Source organism: Rhinoderma darwinii, chromosome 1 (genome assembly GCF_050947455.1).
Source record: "Rhinoderma darwinii isolate aRhiDar2 chromosome 1, aRhiDar2.hap1, whole genome shotgun sequence".
NCBI classification, from domain to species: domain Eukaryota; kingdom Metazoa; phylum Chordata; class Amphibia; order Anura; family Rhinodermatidae; genus Rhinoderma; species Rhinoderma darwinii.
The window spans coordinates 157737257-157753910 of NC_134687.1; the positions used below are offsets into that span (position 1 = coordinate 157737257).

At 41.2% G+C, this 16654-nt stretch overlaps 1 protein-coding gene across 1 annotated transcript in view; it reads left to right on the plus strand.

Moving 5' to 3' along the window:
• TRPC3 (transient receptor potential cation channel subfamily C member 3) overlaps nucleotides 1–16654 on the plus strand; it is a 346804-nt gene that overhangs the window by 114611 nt on the left and 215539 nt on the right. The window contains exon 2 of the mRNA XM_075860495.1: nucleotides 15330–16101. Within this exon, the coding sequence (XP_075716610.1) occupies nucleotides 15330–16101 (772 nt within the window). The remainder of the gene's footprint in view (nucleotides 1–15329; nucleotides 16102–16654) is intronic.

Consider the following 16654-nt stretch of genomic DNA (forward strand, 5'->3'; position numbering starts at 1 on the left):
TGGGGTTGCGAGCACTGAGACTCCCACCGATCGCTAAAACTAAGCAGCAGAAGAGCTTGGGTGAGTTCTGTGCCGCTTCGTTTCTGATCAGCTTTTCTCGGAAAGCAGAGCGAGCGGTGTAGGGACCCATAGACTTTCAATTGAGACCATACACCTCTCCAAAGAGAGACTATCAGAAACTAAACGGCAAAGCAATCAACCGAGCGCTTCTGCCACTTCGATTTAGCGATCAGTGGGGGTCTCAGTGCTCGGACCCCCACCGATGAAAACTTCTGACATTTCACTATGTCATGTCAAAAGTTTTTTAAAAGTTTAGTTACACTTTAAAGAGAGGTGTTACATTTCTTTATTTGTTGTGTTAACCCATAAACGACCAGCGTATAGTGTTTTTACATTGGCCGTTCAGGGTAGTTCTTCTGAAGTGTCGGCTTTTCACGTCGGCACTTCAGAAGAACTTTCCCCCGCATCCAACGGGGTGCTGCTGAAAACTGGGCTGCTGGTAACAGCCTTGGGCTTCAGGGCAAAGATCGGAGACAACTAGCAGTGGTCTCCTATCGTATTTAACCCCTCAGATGCGGCACTCAATAGCAAGTGCCGCATCTGAGTGGTTTGCGAGGGAGGGGGCCACATCAGAGCGGTTTTCACGAGGATCTCCTGAAGACCAGGCTGTTAGTAACAGCCTCGTGCTTCAGGGCAACGATCGGAGACCACTAGCAGTGGTCTCTGATCGTATTTAACCCCTCAGATGCGGCACTCAATAGCAAGTGCCGGCCACATCTGAGCGGTTTGGGAGGGAAGGGACCGCATCGGAGCGGTTTTCGCGAGGATCTCCTGAAGACCAGGCTGCTGGTAACAGCCTTGGGCTTCAGGGCAATGATCGGAGACCACTAGCAATGGTCTCTGATCAGTTTTAACCCCTCAGATGCGGCGCTCAATAGCAAGCACCACATCTGAGTGGTTTGGGAGGGAGGGGGCTGCATCGGAGCGGTTTTCCCTGTCAACGGGTAATCTACCTCTGAAGCCAGGGCTGTTAGCAAGAGCCTTGGCTTCAGAGTGATGATGGGAGACCAGTAACAGTGGTCTCCGTTCATGTGATCACTGTGAGAACCATTCACAGTGATCACAAAATGAAAAACGACGTGTTTCTCCTACCTGTCTCTCTGTCTCTCCTCACACTTGTTACTCTGTATGAGAAGAGACAGAGAGAGAATTTTACTGTGACACCAAAGACACAAAATTACAAAAAATCTAATATATAAACTTTATATAAACTTCAATTGTATACCTAGGCTAGGGTATATCCTTAGGGCACGTTCACACGTGGCGGAGTCTTTCCTGCTGCAAATGTTGCTGCAGATTCGGGGCAATTATGCAACTAATCTGCACCAACATTTGCATATTTGACAGGTAGTTCAGAGAAAACACAGCGGACTTCCCACATAATTCAGTTTTTGCAGTTCAAAGGCTGAAATACGCAGTGAAATTCCGCTTCTTCTCCGCAACAGACAGTGCATGCTGTGGACAGAAAATTCTGCACTGCAGCCTATGGTCCGCAGCTAAGTTTTCCGCAACGTCTGCACTAACTTTCCTAAAAATGTATAGAAACAAATGTAATAAACGGCCGCTGGAGAATTCCACTGCGGACTGTCCGCATCGGAAATTCCACAGCAATTCCGCCACGTGTGAACGTGCCCTTCGGGTTAGTCTAGGTTCTATTCTAGGTTCTATTCTAGGTTTAGTCTAGGGATAGCCTAGGTTTAGTCTAGGGTTAGCCTAGGTTTAGTCTAGGGTTAGCCTAGGTTTAGTCTAGGGTTAGCCTAGGGTTTTTGTGTAGTGTACGTGAGTTAAAAAAATATATGTAAAAAAAAAAGTTTTATAGTCTACGTGTTTGTTTGACATCAGTTTTTTGTGAAGCGTGCTTTTGTGACGTCCGAAGTAAAGAAAAAATAATAAAATTTGTCTGCGTGTGTGTCAGTCTTTGTCATACGTGTGTGTAATTACAATGGCCCATAGAAGGTTCACGGTGGAAGAGGCATACACCATGTTAATTTCTGATACGATGAAAGCGATACAGAAACCGCGTCCGAGATAGAAATGTTGTCTACCAGTGATAACGACGACAGTGATATGCTTTCTGTAAATGCAAGTGTCGCTGCAGAGTCTACAAGCACAGGGCATGTCGCAGAAGTACCACAAAACACGGCCCAATCTATTCCCCCAGAATATATTCAGTGGTTACCCACAGTCATTTTCCCCTAATATCCAAGAATTTATTGCCACGCAAGGGATAAATATTAATGTGGAAAATTTTACAGCCCTCGATTTAAAAAAAATATTCATTACAGATGAACTATTGGTTTAACCTAAACCAATCTGTATGCTCGCCAATGCCTTGCTAAAAAGCCAACGTCCTCCTATGCAAAGCAGTGGCACTCCACAAATACTGGCGAACTTAAAAAAAATGTGGGGCTCATCCTCAACATGGGGTTAGTGAAAAAGCCCTCAATCCGGTCATATTGGGCAACAAGCCCTACACATGCCACACCTGTTTTTCCAGCCGTTATGACCAGAAGCAGATATGAAGTGCTAATGCGCTTCCTTCATTTTGGAGGAGTAATTTATGCCGGAGTACAACCCCGAAAAAAAACTAGCGGTGGATGAATCGCTGATGAGTTACAAAGGCAGGCTCTCATTCCGCCAGTACATCCCCTCAAAGAGAGCAAAATATAGGGTTAAAATCTACAAGCTCTGTGAGAGCGGTACAGGCTACACATCTGCCTTTAGAACCTATGAAGGCAAAGACCATGATATTACCCACATTATTAACTCATTTACTTTCACACTGTATTTGTAGGGAGAACCAAAAGGGAGGGTTGCTTATTGGATTAGGGAGAACCAAAAGGGAGGGTTGCTTATTGGATAATGTTTCACTGTAAAAATGCAGCAATACTGTATTTTCTGGAAAAACCTATTTTTTATTTCTTTCCACCTATTAAAAATACTCACTATACCCCTAGATGAATATTAGCAGGACATTTATACTTGTCAAAATGACCTGCAGTACCACGGCAGAAGCCAAAATGGACTCCTTCTATGATATGCCCTATAACGGGTCCATATAATAGATTAGACACACATATTTGGTATCGCCGTACACTGGAGAAGTAGCAGAATGTGGAAAGGTGTCACTTTTACCAGTATCTCATATGGTGTTTCGAAAGGGTTAAAACAGAAATTGAACCGCTAGAAACAGACTTTAGAGTGTCTAGTTTGTAGAACACAATGTTTTTTTACCATTATTTATTGGACTTCAAGTCCATTACCCATACATTTATACCATGGTGTAAAAAATTTAATTAAGGCATTTTAGTGCGCAATTGAAAAAAAGGGGCACTTGTGTTTTATACTATATTTCTGGTAAAAAAAAATAACATACACCTCCAAGTCAGGTGTCCTTATGATCAGGATAAATGAAAAAATATATTTCAATACATTTGTATGATACAATTACTTTTATTTTCAAACTGTTACATTTTAAATGATGAAAAATCAAAATTTTTCTTTTTTTTCTGTCTTTCCACAGCTATAAATAAAGTAACAAAAATTTGACCTATACATATATACCACAAAAAGGAAGCACTGCCATGACCCATTTCTGCAGAGTTTGCCACTTGGATGTCTTCTGTTGCTCACTTTTCCAACATTTCTACACCTATAAACGAAAACAAAATGATCATGGTGCCACAGACTGTGCCTCTAACTTTAATAGCACCAAACACTGCGCCCCTGAATATAATTGTGTCAAACACTGTATAGTAAAGCACCACGTGCACAAAGGCCCCTGTATATAGCGTCACGCACACAGCCCCCTGTATATAGCGTCACACACACAGCCCCCTGTAGATAGCGTCACACACACATCCCCCTGTAGATAGCGTCACACACACATCCCCCTGTAGATAGCGTCACACACACATCCCCCTGTAGATAGCGTCACATACACATCCCCCTGTAGATAGCGTCACACACACAGCCCCCTGTAGATAGCACCACACACACACACACACATCCCCCTGTATATAGCGTCACACACATCCCTCTGTATATAGCGTCACACACATCCCCCTGTATATAGCGTCACACACACACAGCCCCTGTATATAGCATCACACACACAGCCCCCTGTATATAGCGTCACACACACCCCCTGTATATAGCGTCACACACACACATCCCCCTGTATATAGCGTCACACACACACATCCCCCTGTATATCGCTATGTGCAGCCACATACACACACTATAACATTACTGCAGTGTCCTGACAATGAATATACATTACCTCCAGCCAGGACGTCATGTGTATTCTTTCTCCTGACACGTCTGAATGTTTTTTGTGAGATTTCCAGCAAGGCAAACGTAATCTCGTTTTAAATGACAGTTTACATCGTAATCTCGCGAGATTACGTTTGCCTTGCTGGAAATCTCACAGAAAAGATTCAGACGTGTCAGGATTCTGAATACACATCACGTCCTGGCTGGAGGTAATGTATATTCATTATCAGGACACTGCAGTAATGTTATAGTGTGTTTATGTGGCTGCACATAGCGATATAGCTATATCGCTATGTGCTGTGTAAATGAATGGAGAGAAGTGTATGACGGTGATTGGTCACTGATTGGTCAGCGTCATACACTCCTCTGTACAACGCCCACTTGGTCTAAAGTAAAACACGCCCACTTGGGCATTAAGAAACTCATTAGCATAAAGCTAAAAATCGCTCATAAAGTGGTAAAAATAGATTGTTTTTCTAATTAAAAAAAACACTACTGTCACCTACATTATAGCGCCGATCTCCTTATGTAGGAGATAGGGCACGTATAATGTGGTGACAGAGCCTCTTTAAGCAGACATAAGGTGGTTTTCCTCTAGCAATATACCCTAAGTCCTTACACAAGCGGAAAACTTGTGAATGTATGGGAAAAGAGGATTCTATAGGTGAAATTAACCATTCACTGTGTTTTTTGCTCACATACTGGTACATGGAAAACATTGCATTAATGTTGTATTTATACATAGATGCTAACTGCAAATACAGTGAAAATACACCACCCAAAGCATATCATGATACAGTGATACAATGGTAAAATTGCTATAATCTTGCCTAAGCATAATGGGTGCCTCAGCAAAATGAGTATCAGTTTTAACACTTCTGACTGCTTAATGCAACAATATGGTATTATCATAATTCTAAAATGTTTTTGCAAACAGCTCAAGCTCTGAACTGTGACCAAATATCGATCCTGGCATCTATTCTATTGTTCGGTGCTATGCCTTCTGTAATCTGTAGGCTACATCATGAAGGGCACTGTCTAATGTAAGCCAAAAATTTCTATTGTATTTGTCCTGCTTCTCTTTCAAAGCGTGCTTCACTAAACACTTGCTGCTACAGATTTCTAACAATTATGATGACTGTGCTCTTATTTCTAGCCCCTTATCTCAAGCCTTTGTATCTCCTATCTACTGGACAACAAAATAAATAGTCTTTGTGAGTCTGTTCTATAGGCTGTGATAAAAGACTGTGTTTTCTCAAATGGTGGCAAGGACCTAAGAAACTTCTGCTGCTGCTATTTCAAACTGCTTTTCCCAGCATGCTTTTGTCATTTGCTTTTTCCATTATCCATTCTCTCTTGGGTATAGATGTACCAGATTTCTTACTATAGCCAGGTTTTTTTGTCCCTATGCATTCCTACATATCAAGATTAATTTACCCAACCTTCCTGCTCATTCCTCTTCCTCTATTGATTATCGCAAAAATGACGGTTTGCTGTTTATGATACAAAATCTAGTGTGACATTATAAGCTCAATCCTACAAAATACTAGATGTTAAAATAAAACATCGAGTAAAGGACACGGACTACTTTAAAAACGTGAGGTTGTCCCTATTAAAACTCTTATTTTTGGTGGAAAACTGGGTAGTGCGGTGAAATTATCCATACTTTTATAGGTATAAAATTTGCTGTTGTATAAAATAAATTAATCTGAGTGATAAATGTAACATAATGTATATTGTAGGTAGTAGTTCAGAGCGCACAAGACCAAGGTAGGTGCACGAATAGGGTCCCAACCCAATCGTATAACAAAGAAGTATTCGGCACACAATTTTGAAAATTCTTGAAATTTATTTAATCAATAGTTGATGCCAGAGGCTTAGTGCGTGTGAAGTTTCGGTCGTAACTTAGACCTTCATCAGGCCTTATTGGAGCTAATTATATTGCAAATAAATATATTAGCATCATGTAAATTTATATATTTCATATAAGTCACATATCATAACATAAAAATAAAATTAGAATAGGAACAGTATCTGACATGTGCGCAGACATTGTACATAGAGGTAATACATAGTGGAAAAATTGCGTTATATACACATCATAATGCAAAGATATATTATATAGCGTATGTACAAGGATATAACATATAGTATATGAACATAGAGAAAAGAAGACATCCTAGCATAGGAAACAATGTCAGGGAATTTCAAGCAAAACAAATACAAATACAATCTGTGTTAGAGATCGGCTCACTATTTTGTATGCATTACAAAGAAGAACAAGCATCAGTAGCAGGCACAAGGTAAAGTGGGATTATTGTGAACTTAATTCATATCTGGACTTGGTGTTAAAGAGGCTCTGCCACCACATTATAAGTGGCCTATCTCCTACATAAGGAGATGGGCGCTACAATGTAGGTGACAGCAGTGGTTTTTATTTAGAAAAACGATCTATTTTTACCACGTTAGGAGCGATTTTAGCTTTATGCTAATGTGTTTCTTAATGCCCAAATGTGTGTGTTTTTACTTTAGACCAAGTGGGCGTTGTACAAAGGAGTGTATGACGCTGACCAATCAGCGTCATGCACTTCTCTCCATTCATTTAGTCAGCGCATAGTGACACTGCGTTGTTCGCTATGTGCTATCGTATACTGACACATTAACGTTACTGAAGTGTTTAGACAGTGAATAGACATTCCTTCCAGACAGGACGGGATGTCTATTCACAATTCCTGCACTTCGTTAATGTTTCTGTGGTACTTACAGCAGAGCAAGCGTAATCTCGCGAGATCACGCTGCAAATGACAGGTTACAGGGAGATTACGCTTTGCTCTGCTGTAAGTACCACAGAAACGTTAACGAAGTGCCGGGATTGTGAATAGACATCCCGTCCTGGCTGGAAGGAATTTCTATTCACTGTCTAAACACTTCAGTAACGTTAATATGTCAGTATAAGAGAGCACATAGTGAACAACTCAGTGTCACTATGCGCTGACTAAATGAATGGAAAAAAGTGCATGACGCTGATTGGTCAACATCATACACTCCTCTGCACAACGCCCACTTGGTCTAAAGTAAAAACACGCCCACTTGGGCATTAAGAAAGTAATTAGCATAAAGCTAACATCGCTCCTAACGTGGTAAAAATAGATCGTTTTTCTAAATAAAAAGCACTGCTGTCACCTACAGTATAATGTGGTGACAGAGTCTCTTTAAGGAGCATGGTCCTGAAGTTATTGAATACGTATATTTCATTCTTCGTGTGGGGGAAACATAGGTGGAATGTGTATATTATTATTGAGTGTAAAATCGTTTGAGAGGGATATCGCGTAGATAGCCCCACAGTGTTGCTTGTCAGAGGTGTATTCTCTGTACATAAGTATTTGTATGTTGCTGGGGAAACCAAAGACCAAACTTTTTTCTGTGCGTTACCCAGGGCACACCTACAGTCTCTATTATTATGCAGAGTACGTCACTTGACAGTTGTCTATGTTCTTACCTTTGTCCTTCTGGTTACTGGTGTATCCAGTCGTTGGCGCTATGTTTTCAATGGTGGCTGACCACTGTATTTGGCGCAAATACACCTTCTGCACCACAATCAATATTAATCAGAGTCTACAGCAGGGAAAACAAAGGAGGGGACTTATAGTGGCATCATAGGAAAGCCTTGTGATGTGATTGCTCAAAACCAGAAAAATACAATCTGAAAAATAGCCAAAGAGAAGCCCAACGTGTGTATACACATAATAATAGCTTCAGATACATTTTATTTATAATCCTAGTTAGATAGGACATGTTTTTAGGCCTTGGGAGAATATTTAATGATTAAAGGACCTCAGTCTCATGTAACTATGGGGTGTAGGTCTATAAGATTCCCGTAAAGGGTTAGGAGTTTTGAGGTTTTGTCTGTCACTTCTGCAGTCCCTGTGAAAAAGATTAGTTGACAATGATTTAGAAGAGCCCTGTCAGTCATTTTATCTCCTCCAATCACTGGTGCAAGGTGGCAGTGATGGCCACAGGGCGCTATAACCAGGACAATGCCCCTCATAACTGTGACAGCCATATGGACCATCATTACAGTGATGTCCACAGGGTTCCCAATAACAGTGACAGCCACAGTACCCCCATCATAACCATGACAGCTACAGTGACCCCAAAGGCTTCGTTCACATCTGCGTCTCCGTTCTGATGTTCCGGAGCTTCCTGTCAGAATGGAGCCCTGTGAAACAAACACAAACCATATGTTTCCGTAGGAATCACCATTAATTTCAATTGTGACGGATCCGGTGCAAATGGTCTTCGCTATTCATGCCGTCAAAAGGACGGAACCCTTGCACAACTGAGACAAACGGAAACCATTTGCACTGGATCCGTCACCATTGCAATCAATGGTGATGCAAACGGAAACCTATGGTTCCATATGGTTTCCATTTGTTTTAGTCAGGGCACCGTTCTGATGCTACAATTGAAAGTCTGCTACTTCAGTTTTCAAACTCAATATGCAAGCAATTTTACAGGACTGATTGTCGGATAGTTTTGTTTTCTGATACCTAAAAGACCGATCAATGCTTGATGGGTACTATTTAATGCCAGATTCTTCCTGCACAAAGGTTAATTGCACTTTGTTAATGTAACACTTATGTAAAGAGAAATAGATAAGTGCACAAGTGTTCGCTTTTGCTACAATAATAATTGTAGCCTGTTCTGTTTATTGGTTCTTTAACTTAAAAATTCTTAAAAAATCTTAATGATTCCAAGTGTTTGAAGAGAATAATGAACATTTGCCTTCTCTTAAAGTATACATCCTGCTGTATAACTAGAAGACACTAAGGCCTCATTCACACGGCAGGGTTTCCCGGCCGGGTGCCGGCCGTTCATAAATCGGCCGGCACCCGGCTGCATTAGGAATAATAGACCCCTAATGGGGCTATTCACACGACCGATTTTTTGACGGCCGGGAAAACCGCCCGTCAAAAAATAGGACATGCTCTATTTTCGCCCGGGTACCCGGCCGCCCGGCTCCCATAGAAGTCTATGGGGCCGGGTAATACCCGGCCATCACCGGGATGTGTCCCGAGTGACGGCGGGGTTTTCCGGCTCTTGCGCTCTATCTCCTCCTCCTCACAGCGCAGAGTGCATGTGAGGAGGAGGAGTTGATGCCATTCTGACGAATGGCATCGCTGTACACGGTGTGGCAGGGCCGGGGTGTACAGCAGGTGGAAGGGAGCGCTGCGCTGGCTCCCTTCTCCTGCTTGTTTTAAAAGCGCCCTGGCCCGGCGACACCTTTGATGGCGCCGCTAGCAGCTGCAGCAGCTGCTGCTGCTGCTACTACTGCAGCGACGCCACTATAGCAGAGCGGGGAGGTATCTCCCCGCTCTGCTATGTGCTAGCCGCACTTTAGCTCCTTGAAGGAGCGGAATCCCCGTGTGTTCGGGGATTCCGCTCCTGGACAGAGCGCTTGATGTCTCTGTCCATATCTGGGCAGTGACATCAGGGGAAACTCCTGAAGCGGAATCCCCGAACACATGGGGATTCCCCTTCAGGAGTTGCCGCTGATGTCACTGTCCGGATCTGCCCGGCCCGGCACGGATGCATAACTTTATGCAAACCGGCCGGGCAGAATGGCCGATTTTACCGGCCGGCACTCGGGCTCGGACGCGACCCGGTCGTGTGAATCCCGCCTAACCGCTCTCAGATTTTTCGATGCCAATAGTGTCCCTAAAGGGGATGTCCACTTTAATCTAGGATCTTACATGTCAATATCTAGCCATAGAGAGGCCCTCAGGAACCGTTGTCATTTGTATTTTACATTTTCATTCTATTTTCATTCACAAGGTCACTTTACTGCATGCAATACCACTAGAGTCTTAAATGGATAGGCAAAGGCAGAGGGTTGAATCCAGCGTTGTAGAGGATAAAACGGAATCTTGTTTCAAGTTTACTAATATCGAAATTTAAAAAGGTCCAATAGGTATGGAGTCCTGGTATGCAGACAGGAGTGTGTGTCGGTCCAGTCGTGAAGCCTACGCGTTTCAGACGTGTTAAACGTCCTTAATCATGGCTGTTTGACAGCCATGATTAAGGACGTTTAACACGTCTGAAACGCGTAGGCTTCACGACTGGACCGACACACACTCCTGTTTGCATACCAGGACTCCATACCTATTGGACCTTTTTAAATTTCGATATTTGTAAACTTGGAACAAGATTCTGTTTTATCCTCTACAACGCTGAATTCAACCCTCTGCCTTTGCCTGCCTTTACCCATCGTGCGCCGACACGAGATTCCGTGCGATGTCCACGACACACATGTCAAGTGTCAGGTGAGCTGGAGGATCTCTCCCCCATATTTCTTAAATGGATAGCTAGTTTGTTGTCATTATGGCTAAAACAGAAAATACTCCAGGAAGTGAGGCCTGGAGTAATCTCCAGAGAGCAGACATATTTTATTGCCGTTCTCATTAATTCCGATTTTTTAAAGATGAATTGAAGCTTGGCACTTTAGAGGTGAGTGGGGATTGTTTTTGGAGAGAAGAGGATTTTACTATCCGTATAGGAGGGTGCTCTTTATAATACGAGCACGTAACGGCATTGTCCCATGATTAATATATGATCACTGTGGGTCCGACTGCTGGGACCCCCAGCGATCACGAGAATAAGGGGCCATGTCCCGTGTTTGAATGAAGCGGCAGCTCTATCACTGTTTTTATTGTCTATGGGACTAATGGAATTAGCGGAGTACAGCGCTTGGCTATCTCCTTCAGTCCTATAGAGAATGAATGGAATGGTAGTGCACACACGTGACCACCACTGCATTCAAATAGGGCACACAGGACCCTCGTTCTCATATTTACTGGGGGTCCCAGCAGTCGGACCCGCTACAATCATATATTTATCACCTATCCTGTGAATAGGTGATAGATTTTTGCCATGAGACAACCTCTTTAACCCCTTAGCGTCATTTGGCATAGATATACACCATAGTCGGTAGGGGGGTTGTATAAAGCAGGCTTAAAGGCTGAACGTGCTCCATACTCTGCGGGTGTCAGCTGTGTATTACAGCTGACACCCTGCACTAAAGGTCCAGGATTGGAGATGACTCTGATCCCGGCCATTTAACCACTTTGATGCCATGGTCAATAGATAGACAGAGCGGGCGTCCCCTCCGTAACTCCACCCCCACGACGGAATGTGTCTGATGGTTGTCATAGCAGCCTGAGAGCCTAAGCTAGGGTTTAATAGGAGGATTCTAAAAGCACAATACACTGAAATACATAAGTATTGGAATATATTGTGCAAGCGATCTAACGATCATATGTGCAAGTCCATAGTTAATCCTATATTGGTAAAAGCTTTATTAAAATTATTATTAAAAGTTAAAATAAAGCCTTTTACCATTTTTCCCCTAAAGTGATTTAAAAAAGAAATAAAATAAAAATAATTTGCATTGCTGCATACATAAAAGTCCAAACTATTAGAATATAATATTATTGAACCCACAGGGTGAGCGTAAAGATTACACTGTGCATGTGATGATTAGGATACGGCACATGCGCAGTACAACCGTTAAGTCACCGTTCTAATCGGCACTACAGCGCATGCGCTGATTAGGATCTAGGGACGCGCATGCGTTCACTACACTACGGGGCCAGGCGTGAACTCACCTAGTATGCTACCTGGCCACTGCCAATCAAAGGAAGCAGGGAGGGGGTTGAACTGGGGAATAACAAGAGAGAATTTTGGAGCAACGGTAAAACCCTCACTGCTCCAAAATGCACATTTGCATAAATGTAGTAAAACTTTTTCTCTTCAAAGGAGGCACTCTGTGGAAAGACATAATACACGTCAGAATCAGGTTAGCCTAATATATAATAGCCTGTTGGTAGTTCAATACAGACATCTGGTAACAGACTCCCTTTAAGCTCTACACAGTGCCCATTCAAATCAATGGATTCTCTGTGTAATGCAGGATAGGACAGGTACTCCAGAGCAAGAGATGTTCTCTTTGTAAGCAAAAGATGAGGATCTTCTTGTTTTTTTTTGTTAAACTGTAATTTTGATTAAAAGTTTTCAATTCCAAAATGTAATTACATGTAGAATAATACACGATATACAAGAGGTAAGGTTCCAAATGTTACATCAAAAAAAGGTCAAAGCGGAGACTCACGAAAAAAATGCAAAACATTCTTTATAGCAGCTCAAAATAAAGGATCTCTAGTATAATAAAAAAGAAGGAAACCAAGGAAAGAAAAAAGACATAAGAAAAGACAAGGGAAGAGCCAAGTGGTGGCAAAGCAAGATCAAATAAAAAATACTGTACACCGCTCTCACAGAATCATAATCAGTCTAATCTCTCATGGGCAGAATATACCAAGTGTTTCATGGTTCCCAGAAGGACTGAAAATAATCCAATGTATTATTAAGGCAAGCAGTTAAACACTCGAGAGTGGATCTCCTTTAGTCTAGTGTATAGATCAAGACGGGAAGGGGATCCGTCTGTTTCCAAGATCTAGCAATGGGAGTCTTTGCAGCCTTACATATATATGTGTGTGTGTGTGTGTGTGTATATATATATATATATATATATATATATATATATATAGCAAAAATCCAAAACACAAGACAGCACTCCAAGTTCAGTGAAAAAATAGGATCACTTTAATCACCACATATATATAGTCCGGCAGACTTTTTACCCATACCCTTTGGAGGAACATTGAGTAAATAATAGAGGGGATCCAAAGGAGTACCATTTAAGAAGATGGCAGCTACAATACCCCTAACTTCTTTCCAGTCACAAACAATTAGCGAGCATTCCCAAAAGATATCTGCTTGACACCTCCACAGGCAGATGGAATAGCGGGATTAAGGCAGTGAAGAAGGGCAGACATGTGATGCCAATGCATCAAAATCTTATATTGTGTCTCTATAGGTAGTGCATATGGATGATTTGGCATATTGATTCCAAATGCTTTGCCATGGAGACAGTAGAATTGGTCTTCACAAAGCCGTCTACCATCTTGCCATATATCTGTGATGGATAAGTGTAAAATGAATTGTGAATTGGGTAAATTGCCGATATAAGACCTTTAGAGGAGGTACCCATACTGTATAGCTTCTCAAGGGAGTAGGAGACTAAACTTTACCATAGCAAAAAGTCAAAGTACAAGGTACACTTAACAATAATGGAACCTTTCAGAATCAGGGAGGTGTAAGGAACAGTTTAGAGACTCAAATAAACAAAGTTTAAGTGAGGAGGCGCCAACCATAACAACTAGTACAAAGAAACCCGCTGAAGACCAAACCCTTACCATAGTGGAAGTTGAACTGTTAATAGATGACGATATTGAACAAAGGACCCCTCTATTCATTCAGAGTTCCCCAATAGGGTATATGAAACTGAGTTTTGTAAACCGGAAAAACCCACTCGTGGAACCAATTTCTTTGTTACACAAAGGGTCCTTCCTCCTCTTTCTTGCATGTCTCTCTGGTAGTAAATCATAGTATGTGAACTATCCCTCTCCCGTTTATCACACTGTGCAGAGACATGTTTCATTAAATGTATATCCATAGATCGTGGAATATGATTTGGTGTCTGTGACCAAATACTTATTTGTCCATCAGGGATGTTTCAGACAAACCAGAGCCATCACTCAAATGCATGACTTAAAAGTTTGCAAGATTTATTTAGCTTTATTAGCAAAGCTGAAAAAAATAGAATGATGGGAAGTGTAGTTCAAGGGTGAAAAAAAAAGTAACTAGCATCTCTTGGTGTTCTAAACACAAATTACTGCATACAAAGAAAGGTTGGACATGATTTGGGGTCATCCCTGTACTCCAGACCAACTGACTGGATTTGAAAGAACTTATTCTTGATGGCAATGTAATTTTTTCAATCCATGTAACTACTACTGTTACCTTATATGTTTTTTCTGAAGCTACCTGCACCTTATACTTGGAAAATCCCCAAGAATATTAAAGGTTCTCAGAATGACGAAAATAAAGTAAAACATAACTCACTTCTGGTTATTAATTCTTAAAAGATTACAATGCTTTTCATATTATAAAAAGTCAGATTTGAAAGCAAATTGTTGCATGGTGTAAATAGATGCAAATTTCATTCAAATTAATACGAAATCCTTTTCGCTCAATGATTCTATTTTTCTGGAGGCATTTGAATATGATTTTTCCCTTTCATTTATTGCAAAAAGATTTTCAATACAGTTTGCAATCAATTATAATCTAATATAATTTTATACTTTCTAACTGGTCTTTCTTTTGTGATCATGTACATATAATGTGATTCTATGGCTGTGTTATATGGTGTAGCCTCCAATTGATTGTGATTCAAGTGAATGAGACAATGCTGCAATACCTTGCACAGCAGCTACGAAAGTAGTGGCGTGTGCAAGTACGAACAGAAATGAAATGTATGCAAAGAATAAAGAGGCTGCAGTGCTCGTATGAGAGCCGTGGCCCCTTCAAAAAGCTGATCGGCAGAGGGGGAGGCAGAGAGTCGGACCCCCACCGATCTAAAATTGATGACGTATTCTAAGGATATACTATCAATTTTAAAATCCAGGCTAACCCCTTTAAGAGAAGAACTCGTGGACAAATTTTATAATGGTCTCCATAATTGTCATAGGGAAAATTATCTAAAAGTCTACAGATCTGCTTAACAGATATTGTTTACTTTTTATGGAGCTAGGTTGGAAAGGATAGTTTGTCAAACACTGCATAGTGTATCTATGTATGTAAATTGAATGTATTTATTAATTCAAAAACTTACCTATTCTGGTGACAATGTAAAAATTAGTAAAAGGTGTATTTAGGTAAAGATGGAAATGTTGGTAACCAGGTAAGTGCATAAACAGTGAGCATTTATAGCAGAAGGGTGATGTACGACTTATAGTTTTATATTATCTGCACATTGCAGAATATTTATGTGAGTACCCCTAGATTATTGGGTTAAAATGTGTCTATTTCTTCTTCAGAGCAGGTGAAGGGAGCCCATCTATGAGAAGAGTAACCATGATGAGAGAGAAGGGAAGAAGACAGGCCGTCCGCGGCCCAGCATTTATGTTTAACAACCGGGGACCAAACTTGACTGCAGAGGAGGAACGTCTTTTGGATGCTGCAGAGTATGGGAATATTCCTGTGGTAAGAAGGATGTTGGAGGAGTCAAAAACCTTGAATGTCAACTGTGTGGATTATATGGGACAAAATTCCCTACAGCTGGCAGTAGGGAATGAACATTTTGAAGTGACTGAACTTTTGCTGAAGAAGGAGAACTTGGCACGAATTGGCGATGCCTTGCTTCTTGCAATTAGTAAAGGGTATGTTAGGATAGTCGAAGCCATCTTAAATCATTCTGCTTTTGCGGCAAGCAAAAGACTAACCCTTAGTCCATGTGAGCAAGAGCTACAAGATGATGATTTTTACTCTTATGATGAAGATGGTACTAGGTTTTCTCCAGATATCACACCTATCATCCTTGCTGCACACTGCCAAAAATATGAGGTTGTGCATATGCTACTGATAAAAGGAGCAAAGATAGAGCGCCCTCATGATTACTTCTGCAAGTGCAATGACTGCATGGAAAAGCAAAAGCACGACTCATTTAGCCATTCCAGATCCAGGATAAATGCCTACAAGGGACTGGCCAGCCCTGCCTATCTCTCGCTTTCCAGTGAAGATCCAGTTCACACAGCATTGGAGCTGAGCAACGAACTTGCCAAACTAGCCAATATTGAAAAAGAATTTAAGGTAAATCTTTTGTTTGCATATGACTTGTACACAATATTATGAAACCGTCAGTTGAATATTCTGGAATCTACTGATTCATCATTGCTTACTAATAAATAGCATATATTAACATTTCTGTCCCCATTAAACCTATCAATTGCTGCATACCACTAAGCTACTAAGTTTCCTGATTCATGAACTACCATACTGTCAGAACTACTCTTTCACTTACCCAGGTAGTTAAACATGTTAAGAGGAATTTATTCAAAGGTGCAGCTGAAGAATAATTGTATGGTGATTTGTTTTTATTACAGTACTAATAGGACCATTAATTCAAATGTCCTGAATGTAGAAATAAAACGGTGCTCAAGCATATGGCACCATTTATCATAACACAAATTATAGCAGCTTGCATTACATATTGTGCGTGGCAATGTATTTAGTTTCATTTATCTCGTGTTGACACAAATTGTGGCCTATAATATATACTATATTATTTAATATACTACTGTATATTAGTGTTTCTCAAACTGTGACGTGGACCTCACCAGTAAGGCGCCCCCTAGTTGTTGGT